Genomic DNA, 18,742 nt, shown 5'->3' with positions numbered 1-18,742 from the left:
AGCATCGTGTTTTCAACAGAGTAAGGCCTACTTAGTACGCCTTCTCCTTTTCTTCATTCCTTATTTATATTCTCTTCTCGGCTGATCTAGTTTTCTTCATCAACATTGCATCTTTTTTTTTCTTCATCAACATTGCATCTTTTATTAGGTGTAAATATTTTCTTCAAGAGACTTTTTTTTAGCTTTTCAAGAGACAAATTGAATCGGTGGGACATAGTTGTAGACAAAAAACAAAGAGATGAAACAAGGCGTGTCTGGGCCCGTCTGGGCCGATGCTGGGCCCTGTGTTAGTTGGCAACGAGGAGGAAGAAGATTTAGTTTAAGCCGCCCCATTACCATGGATCATCATCGTCGTCTCCGGCTCAGATCTGCACGCCGAGGGACGGAGGGATCAGCACCCACCACGAGCCACCACCACCACCACCACCCACGACTCCACCACCACTTGTCCCGTCGTGCCCATTTGCGAGCTCTTCCCTTCCCCTCACCTCCCAGGATCTCTCTCCAATCCCCAACCCGCGCCGCCGGACGACCGCCCCGTCGCCGCCCGGGGTAGCGGCACCGGCGTTCAGTGCTGCTCAGCGGAATTGACCAGGAAGGCCGGCCGTCAGGGCCATTTCGTCCTCCTGCTCGCGCTCGCACGGCAGGGGAGCCTGCTGACGACGAGCAGCGATGAATTTCCTCTACCGAGCCGCGCAGCCGGACCTGCCGCGGGTCCCCGAGCAAGATCGCCGCAAGGACGGCGCCTCGCACAAGCAGGCCAAGACCCTCGAGGGCCTTATCGCCGACGACCCCTACCGCGTCTCCGCGGCCGCTGAAGGAGACGGAGCTGCTAGCAACAATGGAGCTGGAGAGATCGCGGAGGACGCTTCTTCAGATTCCAAGAGCTCAGCTCCGGCGGCGGGGAAGCATAGCGACGTCTCGGAGGACGAAGGGTGGATCACGATTCCAGACGGTCCGTGCCCTTTGCCTCCTAACCCGGCTTTTCTTCCCGTTGCATTCGAGATTCACATTTCTCCTTGCAAATGTCGCGTCTGATACTCTGATAGCTTAACAACTCACAATCTACTGTCGCAGGGGAGCTTCCTGAAAATTGGAGTGAAGTTTCAGACATGCTGCAGCTGCGGCCTTTGGACCGCCCCTTCCTTTTTCCTGGTAAATGGGTCTTACATCATTCTCAAGGTACTACTTGAGACGGTAGCTTTTTTTCTGGAATTCTGAATTTGTTTGGTCATCAGGTGAGCAGGTCCACATACTGGCGTGCCTGTCAGCCTCCAAGCAAGACATGCAGTTCATATCCCCGTTTAGAATCGCTGCCGTGATGTCTAAGAACGGGAACTCGCCGCAACACCCCGCAAAGAAACCTAGCCCTGTCAGTGAAAATGGTGACGCGAACCGGACAGCCGAGGAAGACAGCTCTCCTCGTGGTGTTGAGGATAATAACATGGAGAGTGTTGAACTCGGTGACAATGTATCTCCTGCAGCACAAGATGTTTTGGAGACTGAATCTCTCCTTCGGATGGAAGATCACAAACAGCAGACAGAAAAAATGCTGCAGAAATTCAAAAGATCTAATTTTTTCGTCCGAATTGCGGAGTCAGATGAACCTCTCTGGTCCAAGAAAAGGGTGCACGCAACTAAGGCGGTAGACGACCAGCCATATCCGGATAGCCAGGGAAATAACACGGCTTCAAGGAGTAATGCTTACAATACCATCTCTGATAAAGGGGTTTTTGATGGTAGCACGTCTGGCGGAGTCGCCCGTGATACCGCAAGGTGCTATGCTCTGCATAATGGAGACATCGTGGTATGTTTCCATTGATCCGCCTGTTTACTTGTTGTGTGACATTATGCACTAGCTACTTTATATTGCAATGATTGACTTGGGAAGCTTATCAGCTATGCATAAATAGTCCCAAGTTTACTACTCCGTACTATAATTCTAGTTTTACCAGGTATCTACTTGATACTTGGAGACTGATATGAAATCTTTTACTCCCTCCAGTTCAGAAAAAGTAGACATGTCTTTAAGTTGAACTTTGATAACTCTGATCACTCATATATTTTTCAAATATTTAGATTAGAAACTTAAAAATCATTTGCATAGATTTGTCTCGAGAGGTATTTGCAGAATACTATTATCCTGAGAACTGAGTTCCAGCTCAGTGGCAAGGCAAGCGAGTGCGCAGCCAGCCCACCCGGGTTCGAATCCCCATCTCGCGGTAATTTCGCAGGGAGGGGCGAATAAACCGGGTTATCATCCTAGCGTCCATCCGCGGGGAGAGTCTCATCCTACCTAACAACGTATAGCCAAGGGAGGGATCATTCCCCCGTTGGTCAACGTTTTTTTAGAATACTATTATCCTATTGGTCGTTATGATAGAAGCTAATTGTCAAAGTTAAATTATGGATGCTGTCAATATCCTAAAAATCATTTTTTTTCATGAACTGGAAGGAGTAACTCAATGCATCAGTTTTCGCGGATTCACTACATATCCTTTGCACAACTACTGCACTTGTCTGAATATGCTAACCATGTTTGTTAGTTCAATAAATATGCATGTTTTTCGATATTAAAGAAAGCAGCTTCTCTAAGAATTGAACCGTGCTACCGCTTGGCTAATTAGCATTCACGTAATTTTGTCGTCTAATTCTGGGTTACTTATATGCGTACCGATTAATGACTCCTGTTCTCTGTTGGAAGGATGCAGGTTGTTTTGCAAGTGAATGTTGGTGTTAGCAATATGGAAGACCCAGTGCTTGAAGTTCTTCAATTTGAAAAATGTACATCAAGCAATTATATGCGTGAGAATCTTGTCAACAGACTCACTATTGGTAATGAGGATCCCTGTCAGGAGCTGCTTAGCTGGTTGCTCCCTTTGGACCGCACACTGCCTCCTCCTCGTTCTTTATCACCTCCTACTCTCAATCCTAGTATATCACACAAACAATCTTATTCTGCCTCTGGGTCTCAAATTTTTTCGTTGAGTAATTTCAGAAGCTATTCAATGCCTTCACCCTCCTCAGCTCAGTCTCCCAACATAAGACCACCACCTATTTCTGAAAGTGAAGAATTTATGCCTGAAAAGCCTGCAAAAACACCTGATGTTATAAATGATGGGCAGCTTTCGTTTAGAGGAGTTCCTTTGGAGCCTGAACGGTATTCTGTACGTTGTGGTCTAGAAGGTGTATATCTACCAGGGAAACGTTGGTCAAGAAAAGTTGAAATCATTCAACCAATTGAAGTTCATTCTTTTTCTGCCAAATGTACTGCAGAAAATCTTCTGTGTGTCTTAATAAAGGTTTCTTTGAACATCCCAAATCCTTAATTTATTTCTCATACTTAAAGAAGCTCCAAAACCTAATGCTTATACCTTCAATTTTCAGAACATTGCTCCACAGCATGTGCAAGATATAGTTGTATTCATAGATGCAATTACTGTTGTCTTTGAGGAGGCATCCAAAGAAGGTTCTCCTCTGTCACTACCCATTGCCAGTATTGAAGTCGGGCATGGTCACAGTTTACCAAATCTGGCACTCAGGTATACACATATTTTCTCATGGATGCTTACTCGAACCACATGATTTCTTCAATAAATTAGTTCCCCTCTGGAATTTGCCAAATCAACCTGCTTGATCTTGTCTCTAACTTAGCAAAATAAAGAAATTCTCACAGTGTGCGTAGATGTGCTATGACCTGGAAATTTTCAGTTTTGGTTTTTGTTTTAGTTTGAACAGGTTTGTTTCATCTTCCTCAAAAATCCCATTTTTGGTTTGAAGAAGTTGATTTCGTAGGATAGAGTACTGATTTCGTTGATTGGACCAAACCCTTTTACTTTGACCAGATCAAGTTTAGCTGTTTATGCTAGCAAGGCACACAGTAAGATGTTGTGCATTACGCGTACACTATGCCTTGATTTGAAGCTTCTTCTGAAGATTGAAGCTTCCATATGGCTTAAGTATTACTCTGTTCCTTTCCAGGAGGGGCGAGGAACACTCATTTATTTTGAAGCCAGCAATCATGTCATCCAGGAATCGAAGGAGCAACAGTGATGCAACTCCCATTTTGTCACTCCCAAAAACCAATGGAGCTGCCACAAACGCTTCTGTGCCGAGGGTTAGCGACCCCAGTGTTGCTCTTACTGATCAGTATGCTGTACTTATATCATATCGCTGCAATTATGCAGGTAAACTGTTGAAAATAAAAATATTTGTTTGAGATCAAGTACTGGCTGATAATTCTGACTTCCAGCCCATTTTATCCTCTGTAGAATCAAAGCTTTTTTTCAAGCAGGCCACGAGCTGGCAACCCTGTGCAGCTAGTGATCTTATGATATCTGTATCTTCTGAACTGTCATTACGAAATCCTATCCCGAGTGCTCGAGTTCCTCAACTTCCCGTGCAGGTTATTTTGGTCCTTCTTTAGGTTTTGCTGTGCTTCATGTCTCACTTTGATAGTGTTCCTTGTTGTTTTCCAGGTCTTAACCCTTGAAGCTACCAACATGACATCAGAAAACCTCACACTAACTGTTCTTGCTCCAGAAGCATCTGGTTCTTCTTCAGTTGTATCCTTGAACTCAGCTCCAACCACACCAAATGGTTCGTATGATAATCTTAATGAGTCTGCGAGAAAATCTGGCTTGGGAAAACAAGGAAATGGTTTTCAGAGACTAAATTCAGTCGTCGCCGGCTCTCCAATCGAAAGTGACAGCGGAGGAAATAGGTTGAGTACGTCAGCAGGTTGTACTCATCTGTGGTTGCAGAGTGCAGTTCCTCTAGGGTATTGATCCACACCCTTTTCCCTTTGAGAGTCACGGTGCAGTATTTCAGTACTTTGAAGAATTAAACTTTTTGTGGTAAACAGGTGTGTCCCTGCACGTTCAAGCACCACTGTCAAACTCGAGCTACTTCCGTTAACAGATGGGATCATTACATTGGATACACTGCAAATAACCATAAAGGAGAAAGGTAATTTCTTCATAGAAACCAAAAGCATAGAAAATCAGTAACTTAACAGCCAGAAACCCAGAATAGTGCCTACCCAAAATGTGTTATTGCTGTTCTGCTTACTACCTGCCATAGTCTGAATGCATCAGATTCTTCAGATTCAGTGAATCTTTGCTTTCACAAATAAATTTTAACAAGTGCTCGTGTGGTGCGATCATACTACGAAAACTCTTGAATCTGTCCTGGCTTCCGTTGCTGATTCATGCCATGTTCTACTACAGGTCTTACATACTGAATTCTGAATTGTTGTACTACAGGTCTTACATACATACCGGAGCACTCCTTGGAGATACACGCATCTTCTGGCATTCCAGCCGGAAGGTCATAGGAATCAGCAGAGCATTATTCCATGCCTTACAGTTTCTGGCTCAACCTCAGCGTGGAGCAAAAGTGAGCAAATGCGTTGTTGCTCATTTGTATTGGATGCTGGACATGGGAGCTCTCACGCCAGTATCCTAGAGTCTGAGCCATATAACTCGATTTCTGCCCAAGATGATGGTCTCTGCATCAACTAGAGAAAACACGTTCAGAAATCTGTACATGCACGGGGCAGGCTCATCGAAAACCTGTAATGTTGTGTTGCATAGTTTTGATTCTTTTTTTTCTTCTGATTTCCATTGGCCTTGTTTTGGCTGGCAGGCAGATGTATCATGCGATGTATCGGAAAATGAGAACTTCACGAATCTCTGGTCTTTTTTTTGGGTTGGTATTTTTATGCCGGTTTTATTGGCTGCCAATTTTGCTTGTTCATCCAAGTTGGTATGCTCGTTTTGAGTGAATGTGGAACGCATGATTATTGTTGGATTTTCACCTTTACGAGTCTAAAATATGCTGATATTCTAGTGGAATATTACGGGCAATTTTATAGTACGTGACTCTGTATTTAGCTATTGAGCTTTAAAGTTTATGTTTTTCCAATGTGATGGCAGTATCAAAAAGAAAGTCTGAATTTTCCGCGGAAGTTGGCTCAAAATATTTGATCTTAGGTGCATTTCCCTCTGGAATATTATTGTTTGGGTGCGACTGAACTACTACCGATCAAGTAATTATTGGAACAAAACTTCAACACCATTGATCAACAATATTGCTAAAGAAATGGAATATAGAGATCTTGATACACTGTAGAGGCACGACCAGTGAGCATATTATATGGATAAACAATTCGAATCGAGGCGAGAGCTTCAGGAGTGGAGAGTGGAGAGGAGAGGCACCTTCTCCTGTACGCCACTCTCCGTTTCATCGTGCGCGCCTCGACTCGACTCAAACACCACCAAAATACAAACCCCGGCGAGCGCCTCCGCCCTCAATCTCCCATTCCTCTCCCGCTCTCACCGTCCCCGCCTCTCCCGCCGCCGCGAGGATCCATGGCGACCGGTGCCGCCGCCGGCCGGGCGTCGGTGCGGCCCGTCGACAGGAACGGCGCGGCGCCACGCGGCAGCGCGCGCTCCAAGTCGGTCGCGCCGCGGCGGCCGCCCTCCCCCGCCCGAGCGCGCCCCGCCGCCGCCGACCACGACGGCGCCGCAGGTACGTCGGCTCCTTCCTCTCCCGCGAATGTATCAGATGAAGGCCCTGGGCGCGCTTCGTGTTTTGGGGGTTTTTGGGGAGATTTATTGCGGCATGCTGGCTGCTAGAACGGGGATATTTTCTGGTAACCGGAATGCCATAGGTTAGGCGCGCGCCGCAGCATTGTCAGCTCCACAATACTAGTAGTAGTACTAATTAATCGCCTGAATGTACTTGAGTGTATTACCGTTAGGCTGATAATCCTAACTGTTCTTCAGTTGCATCATGATAACTGGCAGGCACATTACTGTTCTTATTACTACCATTTATTACAATTTCTCGATCGTTTTCGGGGCTAGCTATGCTTTCAGAATTGATAAAGGGTGCCCTTCTCAGATGTGTGCAGAGTAAGGGTCGCGGTAAGGATCCGGCCGAAGAACGCCGATGAACTGGCTCAGGGGGCCGACTTCGACACCTGTGTGGAGTTGCAGCCTGAGGTTAGCCCGTCCATCCTGTTTTACTTGCTGAGCCCGCGCTTTGTTATTGGCATCACCGCCATCATGGATTAAAGTTCTTTCGTTATGTGATGGTCTCCTTCTCTGCAGTGTAAGAAGCTGAAGCTGAAGAAGAACAACTGGGCCTCTGAATCCTACCAGTTCGATGAGATCTTCACTGAGAATGCTTCACAGAAGCGCGTATACCAGGTCGTCGCCAAGCCTGTGGTCGAGGCAAGTCATGCGTTTCTATATCTTTTGTTTGAAAGATGCAACAGAAAAAATATTTGTGAGCGATGTTTAAGTAACTTGGTAGAACTTTGAATACTGCTAACTAGTATTTTTTAGTCCATCATTGGAAACAAAAAAAAAACTGAAATCTCTTGGATACGCTGTGACAGTTAGCAACCCATTTGTGGCTCAAAGTAGCTTACTGCACATGCTCCAATTTTTGTGTGGCTCATCTCTGATGCTAAAAAGTTGCAGAAGTATTTTATGCTTCAATTACAACAATTCAGTTTCACCATGGCTTATTCTTGGATTGCTACATAATGTTTTCATTTTCCATTTGTTGCTTCAAAATCTACTTCCATCAGTCCATTTTCTCGGACTTTGTTAGACATGAGGTCATATACCTATTTTGATTTCTTGACCTGGGAACCTTTGCAGAGTGTGTTAGAAGGGTATAATGGGACAGTGATGGCTTACGGTCAAACAGGTACTGGCAAGACATACACAGTCGGTCAGCTTGGAAAAGAAGACCCTTCTCAACGTGGTATAATGGTCAGAGCGCTGGAGCACATCCTTTCCAGCATATCTTTGGAGACAGATAGCGTGGCTGTATCATACCTCCAGGTTCAGTTCACGACTACTAACTCTATTTTCCTTATACACATTTCACCATTTCCTACCAGTGGACACTTCTTTTTTGAATGAGTAGCTTTCTATTAAGGACTCACGAATATCCATGTTGGTTTGATTTGTGCATGAACAACCAGACCATCGTAAGCTTACATTATGGAACATACATTGAGTCATTGACATAAACTGCGACTATTGACTGGCATGTTTAGAAAGTAAATTTGGATTGATTAGGGAGAGGCACGAATTTTGCGAATTGATCTTATGACTTCAAAGACATTACATTGGTTTTTACTATTTTCACTTGTTTGGATTGTGCCTCCACATGTTTGGATTGCGAATTGATTAGGTAGGTTATCTGTAAAATGGTTTTTACTGTTTTCACTTGTTTGGATTGTGCCTCCACATGTCCATAATGCAAGACAAATGGAAAATTGTCATGCTAGAATGAATTGTATGACACGCAACAAGAATGTTTGGAATTGTGAACTGTTGTTGACGACAAATCTTCCTATTGACCTCGCAACATAAAATAGGTGAAATAGACCATGGTTCATCCAAACAAGTCATCACTTACTCATGCTTATGCTTATATCTATATATTTAAGGACTGATAGCAAATACTTATAACTTTATAAGTCTTGATCTAATATCACCTTTATTGTATTATAATACCTTGCCATACTAACGGCTGTACCTTCTTGATATAGCTATACTTAGAATCTGTTCAAGATTTACTGGCCCCAGAGAAGACCAATATTCCAATAGTCGAGGATCCTAAAAGTGGTGAAGTTTCATTGCCAGGTGCTGCAATAGTTGAAATCAAAGATCTTGAACATGTTTTTCAACTTCTACAAATTGGTGAGACAAATCGTCATGCTGCTAATACTAAGATGAACACAGAGTCATCTCGCAGTCACGCTATTCTAATTGTATGTTGGTGGGTTTCTATCATCTTAGTGTAAGCTGCTCTTGTTAAGTTTTTTTATGAAAATTTAATTTATTTTCAGATTTATCTACAAAGAAGTGTAAGAATAAAAGAAGAAAGCACTAGCACTATCCCTAATGTTGCAGAACATATTCTTGCTGATGATTTACCACTTGTTCTGAAAAGCAAACTCTTAATTGTGGATCTTGCTGGATCAGAACGAATTGACAAGTCAGGTGAAACCCCTCTCCATATTTATTTTTCTAATATTGGAATTCTGATTATTAGATATTGATGCAAACATCTTCATACTTCATATATTGTATTGATGATGGATATGATTCGTTTCTCAGGAAGTGAAGGCCACATGATTGAAGAAGCCAAGTTCATTAATCTTTCACTATCATCTCTAGGGAAGTGCATTAATGCACTAGCAGAAAATAGTCCTCATATACCAACAAGAGATTCGAAGCTTACAAGGATGCTTCGTGATTCATTTGGAGGTGCCATTCTCTTCATGTGCTTATTTTTTCATGATATGTTTCTTGATAGCTAACCAATGTTTGCTAAAGCTCTTTCATTGGGTTGTCTAAATTTGCGACCTTGTAGAAATTATAGGTTTCTATTCTAATGGCTTTTTTTTGGGAAAACACAAAAAACTTGTGTTTCGATGCAGTGATAGAAAAGAGAGTTTTCACAGATATGTACAAGCTAAGGACAAGCCAACACCCCACCATACAACTCGAGCCACTAGATCTAGATCTACGTCACGATGGGGATCAAAGCTTGTAAGACGATTGGGCCAGCGGTGGCCCAAGACTGAGCCTCGGATCAAATTGTGTCGAGGACACCGTTCGTGCAAGGTGACGTGTTGTCAAAGATGACCGCGTTCTGATGCTTCCAAATCCAAATCCACCACACTGTTAGCATGACGAGCGACATCCAGCAGAGGTCTAGGCAAGCAAGCCAAATGAAGAACTTGACTTGTGGGTGGGTGGGGTGGCAAGAGCGCCAATTAAGCATCCACGATCTGGATACGAAACAAGGGCGTCACCGAGAGCTGCACATCCTGCACCCTTACCCAGAACTGAACGTATTGTTAAAGGGCTAGCGAACTGGGCACGTCCTGGATATCGGCAATCCACGGGCGCTCCACCAGCGTCTCTCTCACCATACGGTGCTTCCAGGTGCGCTTCGCGATTAGCGCGAAGAGATCCGGTGCTGTCTCCCTGATGGCTTTCCCATCGAGCCATCAATCGACCCAAAATAGGGCGGTCTCACCATCTCCAACCACCATCTTTGTGGAGGCATCATCAAACACTTATTTTTTCTCAAGAAAACGCAAAGGAGGCAGTACAAATTGTTGACCTGTGAGAATTGCATGTCGAGGCCGTGCCAAGGTCGCAACGGGTTAGTACACATCCTCCAAATTCAGCGTGTCCACAGCCTGAGCGGTGTGTGAGCAATGTCTGGGATCCCTAGCCCACAACACCTCAACGGCCTGACATTTCATCAAGCCCACCTACAAGGCTACGGCATACGTTATGTGGCTACTAGCCGAACAAAAGCGTAGAAGATAAATACAACACTTCTATAGTTTGATACTTGATTTTGGGCCATTTTCTCCTTTTCGAGAATACAAAAAAGCTTTGCGTCTCAAAGCCTTTGTAGAAGGGAAGTTATAGTACACTCATATGATCTAGGCCAACCCCTAAGGTACACCCACTACAACCCAATTGTTACGCATCACACATGTCCTTAGCCAACGATGCCAACTTAACATAAGCAGCACCTACAATTGCACAATCTCTGGCCCCTGCCTTATCTCCACATAGTCCAATGTCTTTAAAAGCAGTGTCTCAACTTACAGCAGACAATGCCATACTTATTATAATAGAAAGCAAGCAATTAAAAAAAAGGTTTTCCAAGGCATGAGAAACTAAGAATTTTTTTTTTTTGAAACGTTAAGAAACTAAGAATTAACAATTGTGAAACTCCCTAAAAAAAGAATTAGCAATTGCCAAGTTTAAATATTATTTAAGGGTCAAATCATTGTTCTGTCATTTTTCCATGCTATGGGCGTAGAGTTTATCTGCTCAAATCCGCATTTGTTTACTCAAATTGGCAATTGTTTGCAGGAACTGCTAGGACTTCCCTTGTTGTGACAGTAGGTCCATCCATAAGGCATTACTCAGAAACTTCAAGCACAATTTTGTTCGGTCAAAGAGTAAGTTCAGTTTTGCTCATTTTCTCCTTTCTAGTCCCTAGAAATGTGCCTTGCTCTTCTATGGAAGTTAATATTGTATAGTTAGGTTGACATTACTTTCCCCACTTGATATATGGTGGTTACTAATATCTGAATCTAATCAGTTGTACTTTAAGCTGGCCACATCATCCCAACTGCTTAAATCATACAGTACAAATTTCGGTAATAAAACTAGGTGGTGTTAAATTTGCACATGGCGAGGAAGTGTATAATATTGGAGCCTTAGTTCATGAGATCAACTCCACTTCATGTTCTTTGTTCTTTCCTATTCAAAGAAACTCATTTGGCCATTTAAGACTGAAAGTGGGCATTTGCTCAAATAGACTTGTTTGTTCGGTTGCTTCATATTGTTTCTTCTCACTTGCACTTGTAAAACTGTACCGAGTACTTCACTTGTGATTTTCAGGCTATGAAAGTAGTAAACACAATAAGGTTAAAGGAGGAAGTTGATTATGAAAGCCTATACAAGAAGGTAGAAAGTGAGGTTGATCATCTCACATCAGAGATTGAGAGACAGCAAAAGCTCAAACACAATGAGAAAACACAGTTGGAAGAAAGATTGAAAGAGTCAGAAACATTCTTGAATGATTTAAGAATGACCTCTGCCATGCAAATTGAGGTATATGATGTTCATATCAACTTTGCATTATATATGCTAATTTCTCTGTTGACTCTTTAATGCTGCAATAACAATCTACCCGAAATCCAGTATGGCTTTCTTTTGGTTGTTGTATAGCCGGCTTATTATCCTTTTGCTTCCTGAACTATGACCCACTACTTCCTATGGGGAAGATATTAATTTACAATAGGGTATGCATTGTTGTAATGCAAGAAAAACAACCTCTGCATTTATTCGTATTTTCCAGAAAATGGGTGGTTCTGAGCATTAGAAAACAACTACTTTGAGTTCAAAAAGTGTGTTCCAGGATTAACAGGTGGTTTATTTACCCAGAATCTGCAGAAGGAAAAACATCAATTTGAATACGCAATCAAAAGATTGATGCATGAGCTAGAGGAAAAGGAACACCAAAATAAAGTTTTATCCGAGAGAATCATTCATTTAGAAACATCACTGAACGAAAAGAAGGTATCTTTTCTTTGCCACCTTGATCCATACTTTGAACTTGTATTTCTAGTTTTCTACTATTTCAATGCAAATTTCTCTTTGGATGATAATTTTTTTGTTTGAAACAAAATTTGTTGATAGTAGCAACAACAACTTGAGATCTTCTCAAGCACGAAAATTCTCGCCGAAACATCTAAAGGCCATGAGAAGAAAATGGTAGAATTGGTAAAGCAGCTTGAAGAGGAAAGATCTCGTTCTGCTAGTATGAAGAGTCATTTTAATATACTACAACAACAACTGAGTGATGCTCAGAATTCTGCTCAGGTATACTTTCAGAATTAGAAATCATATCACTTGTAAGCTAGTCATGCTTTGTACTCTTCTTTGCTGCCTCCTGCAATCATGCTTGTTACAATGTGGTATTCTTCATCTTTAAACTAATAAATCTTCTTGTTAATTAATAATTAAATTTGTACGAACTGTTTGGATTCACTTTGGAAAGTTTGTTTAGCTTCCTCAACAAGACTTCTGTTCAGTGTCTGTAATGAAATTTTCATGGATATCTTCTACCTAGTTCAGATTCAACTAAGTTCAGTCTTGCTACATCAATTTAAAACAAATGTTTTCAGCTTTAAAATGGCTTATTATATCCACATAATTTAGTCCGGATACCTCTCGGTGTACATGCATGGAATAACAACCACAAGAAACAACAAAAGTTGCCTAAACAGTACGGAAAAACTGGCTTTGCGTTCTTGCGGTATCCCAAATAACTGTTGATATTATTCGCAGGAAAAATAACTATTGATATGGGTGGTAAATATGTTAGATAATCCCTTGGCAAATAAGTCAGACTTATGCCTTGAAAGAATTTAAACACTGTCAATATCAATTTGACCAGGCCCACTATTGAGTTATTCTGTTCATGGAATTTAGATTTCATCTACTATTCTATCTGGCATTAGATTGGTCGTCTTCTCTCTGGTACATTTTTTGGTTGCTTTGCTACAACATGTTTGTAGCAAATCATATCAATAATTTTATACGGTGCAAATGTATAATATGTCTGCTCGAGGATGTGCTTTTGTCTTGCAGAAATTTTGGAAAAAATGGTTCATGGATTTTTTTTCAGCTCCAGGAAAATACAGCCCGTGAGTTGAAAAGAGAGCTATCCAAAGTCACTAAAGAATTTACTATCCAAGTACACTCACTAGAAGAAAAAAACAGTCAACTCATATCAGAGAAGGTATGTGAAACCCAGGATTTTTATTTCTGTCATGTGTAACATTTTTCACTTCCTGTATAGTTTTGTTTTCCTTTCTTTTCCTTTTCTCTTGTAGCTCTCCTACCACCTGTTTGCTCCCGTCTTCTCGACGGTTTTCTTCTAATATATAATGACGCGTGCTTTGGCATGTGTTCGAAAAAAAAACATTTTTCACTTCCTAAAATATGGTTGTATATGTTTGCTTTGAAATCACAAAAAATATCAACTACCTGTTTCTTCCATAATTCTTGTAGGACTTGATACATGTAGAACTGAAATCTGCAAAAGAAAAGGTGCAACATGAAACGAGGCATAGGGAGAGCCTTGAAGCTGAAGTTCTAAGGTTGAAGCGACCTTTGACTGATAATTGTGTTGAAGAGGTACCATTGTTTTATTATAACTCTGTTGTTCTGATTCTCTTTTTATAATAACACTCATGTTTATTCCTCTTTGACAGTCTAAAGCATTATCTGGTATGATTAGATCAGGATCTGGATTAGGTAGTGATGCACTTATGTCTAAATCAGGAAAATTCAAGGAGACCCTTTCAAGCCTGAGAGGTCTCATTTCAAAGATATTTGAAGAAGGTACGACTCTTCATGGAAGAATGCATGGGAAACTATTTTTCTTTCTTTGGACTCCATCTTAATATTGCCTCTGCTCCAATTGGGATTCAGTTGGTCTTACAAGTGTCCTGGCTCTGCTGAAGTCTAAAGATCTAGAGGTGCAGATCCATGCCGTCAAAGTGGTCGCTAATCTTTCTGTCGAAGGTCTGGCATTTACCCTTTTCTTTGTAACTCTTGATAGAAGTTGTGATATGATATGCACATGCACAGTTTTGTAGTAAGCACTATCATAATCTGTCTTATCTCAACTCTATTTCTCTTCAAGAAGGTACCTGTTAGAATCATGAAAAGTTCTCCCTTGTCCTTTTGTTTGGAATTGTAGATATTAATCAGGAAAAAATCGTCGAGGAAGGAGGGCTGGATGCTCTTCTATCACTTCTAGAAACATCAGAAAACACGACGATTCATCGAGCCACTGCGGGTGCCATTGCCAACTTGGCAATGAATGGTACTGAATCTATTCAGTTGTTCATCAGTTTTTTTTCTCCAAATGGACTATAATTCATTGGAATGCTGGCTTGCTGCTCCCGATATTGGTACTATGGAAATGGTTAATTAATGCATGTCTGTTAATTGTTCCTGGACTACCCTTCCCACCACGGACACACAATCACACATACGTATGCACAAATTAATTCCAAATGGCCCAACCGTTGCACTCTTAAAGAAAGATTATTAGTCTTGTTTTCTCGTCAGCAAAACTACCTTGTAATTTCTAGCTCTGAAATAATTTTCTCTAAAAGTTGAGGTGCACTATAATGTATTTGAACTATCTCTACATTACAATGTAACGTTTAAAAAGTTCAATTCATATATTGAGTCTTCTATAGGCTAAAGGGATAGTAACTTATTTCATTACCTCTCAAGTATTGCATTCATCTTTGTTATTGCAGTATCAAACCAGGGGCTTATAATGAGCAAAGGAGGAGCTCGACTATTAGCAAATGTTGCATCTAAAACTGATGACCTTCCAACCATGCGAATGGTAGCCGGTGCAATTGCCAACTTATGTGGAAATGGTACCAGTTCTTATAATCGTTATCCTGTATGTTTGAACAATATTCATTTTATGTTAAAATAATGGTGAACCTGAAATCTAACGCGTGTGGACTTTAGCCATGCCATCACGATCCTTACTCACACTAACGTCGTCCAAATAGTCAGTTTATGTTAAATAGAATGTTGAACCTGGATTCAACATGAAGGTAATAGTATGGTCAAGTCTAACAAATGGCGATATAGATAAGGATAATCTTCTTGGAACATAACACACATAGTCCAAAGCAAAAAACTAGAGTTCTGTTGTGAAATTCATCCTGAACGGCTGTTTTCTAGACACCTCACCGCAAGGACTCTGTCTAGCTTCAGTTCAGTGAGTATAAAACAATAAAATTGGCTTATTTATTTGAGAGCTAAAGAAACATCTGACATATAGGAGGATGAAAGTCAGTGACCCTTCTAGTCTTTTCTTAGTAATGTACTCCGTGATATTTCTTACGACCTTGAACGGCTACCAATTACTGTGTGTTAGACTATTAGTTATCCGTTAAAATTATGAGATTTATGCTACGTGTCTTTTCTTTTCCAGAAAAATGGCACATGATGTTGAAACGAGATGGTGGAATAAAAGCCATGCTAGCGATGTTTCAAACAGGAAATGATGATGTCATAGCTCAGATAGCACGAGGATTAGCAAACTTTGCAAAATGTGAATCCCAAGTAACAAGCCAAGGTTTGTAATTTCCTACTTGCTTTGTAAAGTCTTCCATTATCTGCTTTTGTTGAGCTCATTATGGCGCATATTAACTGTAAGTGGAAAACTGTTTAGTAGATATAGGGCGGTGCTATTCTGCAACCTGTTGCGGAGGCAGTGCAGAACCTCTCCATATGTAGGCAGTGCACCTCTTCATGTAGGTGGGCGTTCGCATTGCCTAATATGAGATGCAGTGCCGGTTGTAGAATAGCTATTTTGCAACCACGGTGGAGATAAATATAGTTATCTATTACAGCAATATGAAACCATTGATGTGTTAATATTAAATTGCTTTCTTGATATAGGACATGAAAATAAAATTTGAAGAAAGCTTATTACTAAAAATGGAAATTGTCCATGTTGATTAGGTGATTGAACCAAGTTCTATAATAAAGAAATAACGACATGGACATTTTAACCTGATGCAGAGCTGTACAAGAGTACGCAGGTATATAGCCAAGCAAAGCAAAGAAATTTGCTGTAATCGTATATTGTACTATCATGTACTAACAAATATATCAGATGTCACATGTCTGCTACCTTGAAATATATTGTGATCTCTCTGGAGATATACACAAACTTGAATATATTGAGTTGGTGTAGTTCAATGGGGGGAAACAGTTGGTGTTTCTGAAGATATATTTTGGTATACTACTCAATATAGGCCACAGGAAAGGGCCCTCCCTTCTCATTGAAGATGGCGTCCTTACTTGGATCGTGGCCAACTCTACCATGTTTTCTCCTCCGGCGCGAAGACATATCGAGCTTGCCTTTTCCTATCTTGCTCAAAACGGTAAGTAGCACTAAATCTTGCCTTTTACCCGTGTTTCCGTGTATATGCTGGTGCATTTGATCAAAGACCATAAAGGACATTGGATTATTAATAGAGACTGTCGATATTGTGCGCTCTTTGATATATATGAAATGGCCACTCATCTTTGCAGAGGAAAACTCCCGTGATATCATCGTAGCTGGAGGGATCAAGGAGCTCCTTCGCATCTCAAGGGAGTCTTCAAGAGAGGACGCCCGTAGCCTGGCGAAGAAGGCATTAAATTCAAACCCAGCTTTCTTAAAGGAGATACAGTGATTCCCTTGTTTGATTGTCACATTCGGCAGATATACTTTGTATTCCTTGCTTCTCATGCTTGAGGTTAAAACTTGAGTAGCTCGGCAGTAGGATCTAGGCACTGAACTATGGAAAATATGTAATCAAGGCATAACTGTGAGACGTGTGACTCGTGTTGCGTTGCACGTAGACGTGTATTCACACAGGACGATACACTGCCTCGTACAGTACTAATCCTCGCTCCCGTGTCCCGTCCGATCACACACGTCCTCCTCCCACGTGATAATAGCGCTGACCTGGTATGCTCCGCCCGTTTTGGGCCATCTCCTGCTCACTCCACAGCCATAGAACACCGACCCTGATCGCTGGACATGTAGGTACATTGAGTCTGAGGAATCATTTTCGTTTCCTGCTTTGTTCTAACTGTCGTACCGATTGCTTAGAGCATCTCCTCGCGTCCCCCAAAGCGTCCCCCAAAGGGATTTGGGGCGCGCCGGACAGAAAATGCGTGCCAGCCGCGTCCCCCAAAGCCCTTTTTTGTTCGGCGCGCCCCCATTCGGTGTCCGGCGCCCCGAGCCCGTCCCCGTCCCACAGGGGACGCACCGGGGACGCCGGACACAACGAAAAGCGAGGCGAGGAGTGGCGGGGCCGACCCATCAGCGGCACAGGGAAAATTCGTCTCACACTCCCGCCAAATCCCGCCAAATCGCGCCTATACCGCCGCGCATTTCAGGCCTCCCAAAACATATCCCGCCGCCGATTCATTTCTCCTATCCCGCCGTCCACCCGCCGGCGCTACCCTCTCGACATGGCGCCGCCGACAGCCCCCAAAAAGATGGCGAAGAAAGCGGCCAAGAAGCCACCGGGCAATGGGACGAAAGGGGCGACAGGGCCGTTCGCGAGGCTGCGGAAGGCGCCAGCTTTGAAGAAGAAGCCTGAAGGATGGACCAACGATGAATGGCAGCAAGATTGCCTGCGCCGGAAGCTATCGACGGCGGAGCGGAAAGGACGGAGGGCGGTGGAGCTGGAGAAGAAGGCTCTGGCGGCGCGCCAGCACCAGCACATACTGGCCGGGTGTATCGCCGCCACCAACGCGAGCCCATATAGTACGAACGTGCCGGTGTACGTTCCGGGAGTCTTCTCTCCGTCGTCATCCGCCTTCTACAACGACGGCCCCTCCGGCACTCCCGGGTGCGTGACGCCTAACTTGTCGCCGCACTACCAGGATGCGCTGCCGCACGGCGGCTTCAACCCCAACAACCTCTACTCCCCGGCGTACGAGCAGCGCGAGCCAGGACCCGGTCCGGACGGCGTCCCTTTCACCGGCCGCAGGGGTCCGCTCGAATACGACGGCGCCGGTGCTGAGGAGGACGGCGGGGTTGAGGAGGAGGACGACGAGGAAGAGGACGAGGTGGAGGACGACGAGGAGGACGACGATGAGGATGAAGAGGGCAGCGAGGAAGAGGACGACGAGGGTGCCGGTGACGATGATCTCGTGGAGGTAGACGCGGACGGCGTGAGGACAAAGAAGAAGAAGGCGTCGGGCACACGGGGCCCGAAGTGGACGCCTTTGGAAGATCTTTGTCTGTGCGAGTCGTGGGCGACGGTGAGCCATGACTCCATCATCGGCGCCAACCAAAAAGGCGGGAAGTATTGGGTGAGGATCAAGGCCGAGTTCGATGAGCGCAAGCTCATCAACATCGACTAGAACAAAGTGACAATGAAGAGGAGCCAGAAGGCAATATCGACGCGATGGGCCATCATCCAGGCGTCGGTGAACTCCTTCCATGGGTACCATCAAGACTTAGAGACCAGAGGCGACAGCGGCGCCGACGTCGCCCAACTGGTACGACTCTTTCTTCCATAATCCGTAGCGCCTACATTGTGTTCGATGAAATGACTCTGCTT

The 18,742-nt window shown here is 43.2% G+C and overlaps 2 protein-coding genes across 3 annotated transcripts; both read left to right on the top strand.

Annotated features, from left to right (window-relative positions):
- Positions 1-349: 349 nt before the first annotated feature.
- Positions 350-5,877, top strand: LOC127296763 (uncharacterized). Its single transcript, XM_051326970.2, has 10 exons — positions 350-955; positions 1,078-1,155; positions 1,239-1,807; positions 2,712-3,302; positions 3,388-3,542; positions 3,982-4,187; positions 4,272-4,405; positions 4,479-4,780; positions 4,865-4,968; positions 5,265-5,877. The coding sequence occupies exons 1-10, from the start codon at positions 673-675 to the stop codon at positions 5,333-5,335; spliced, it is 2,493 nt and encodes an 830-aa protein (XP_051182930.1). The 5' UTR covers positions 350-672; the 3' UTR covers positions 5,336-5,877.
- A 314-nt stretch (positions 5,878-6,191) lies between these two features.
- LOC127296761 (kinesin-like protein KIN-UA) lies at positions 6,192-17,003 on the top strand. 2 transcript variants are annotated; one of them, XM_051326968.2, is made up of 20 exons: positions 6,192-6,531; positions 6,907-7,007; positions 7,116-7,238; positions 7,674-7,859; positions 8,576-8,797; positions 8,876-9,029; positions 9,147-9,296; positions 10,932-11,020; positions 11,466-11,678; positions 12,012-12,146; positions 12,270-12,449; positions 13,264-13,371; positions 13,644-13,769; positions 13,847-13,976; positions 14,067-14,159; positions 14,338-14,463; positions 14,909-15,034; positions 15,604-15,747; positions 16,433-16,561; positions 16,713-17,003. In XM_051326968.2, the coding sequence occupies exons 1-20, from the start codon at positions 6,372-6,374 to the stop codon at positions 16,853-16,855; spliced, it is 2,838 nt and encodes a 945-aa protein (XP_051182928.1). In that variant the 5' UTR covers positions 6,192-6,371; the 3' UTR covers positions 16,856-17,003. The 2 variants fall into 2 exon arrangements, with proteins under 2 accessions (XP_051182928.1, XP_051182927.1); XM_051326967.2 differs by having other exon boundaries at positions 6,193-6,531; positions 13,258-13,371.
- Positions 17,004-18,742: the final 1,739 nt, after the last annotated feature.

The sequence above is a fragment of the Lolium perenne genome, chromosome 4 (genome assembly GCF_019359855.2).
Source record: "Lolium perenne isolate Kyuss_39 chromosome 4, Kyuss_2.0, whole genome shotgun sequence".
In the NCBI taxonomy this organism is placed as follows: Eukaryota; Viridiplantae; Streptophyta; class Magnoliopsida; order Poales; family Poaceae; genus Lolium; species Lolium perenne.
This window is presented reverse-complemented; position numbering and strand designations above follow the sequence as displayed.

Excerpts from the sequence above, each read along its gene's own strand:
- LOC127296761 (XM_051326967.2), top strand. The coding sequence starts at position 6,372 with ATGGCGACCGGTGCCGCCGCCGGCCGGGCGTCGGTGCGGCCCGTCGAC. Across the intron at positions 13,770-13,846 it reads CTGATAATTGTGTTGAAGAG|TCTAAAGCATTATCTGGTAT; the intron begins GTACCATTGTTT and ends CCTCTTTGACAG. Across the intron at positions 16,562-16,712 it reads TTCCTATCTTGCTCAAAACG|AGGAAAACTCCCGTGATATC; the intron begins GTAAGTAGCACT and ends TCATCTTTGCAG.
- LOC127296763 (XM_051326970.2), top strand. The coding sequence starts at position 673 with ATGAATTTCCTCTACCGAGCCGCGCAGCCGGACCTGCCGCGGGTCCCC. Across the intron at positions 956-1,077 it reads GTGGATCACGATTCCAGACG|GGGAGCTTCCTGAAAATTGG; the intron begins GTCCGTGCCCTT and ends CTACTGTCGCAG. Across the intron at positions 4,781-4,864 it reads CAGAGTGCAGTTCCTCTAGG|GTGTGTCCCTGCACGTTCAA; the intron begins GTATTGATCCAC and ends TGTGGTAAACAG.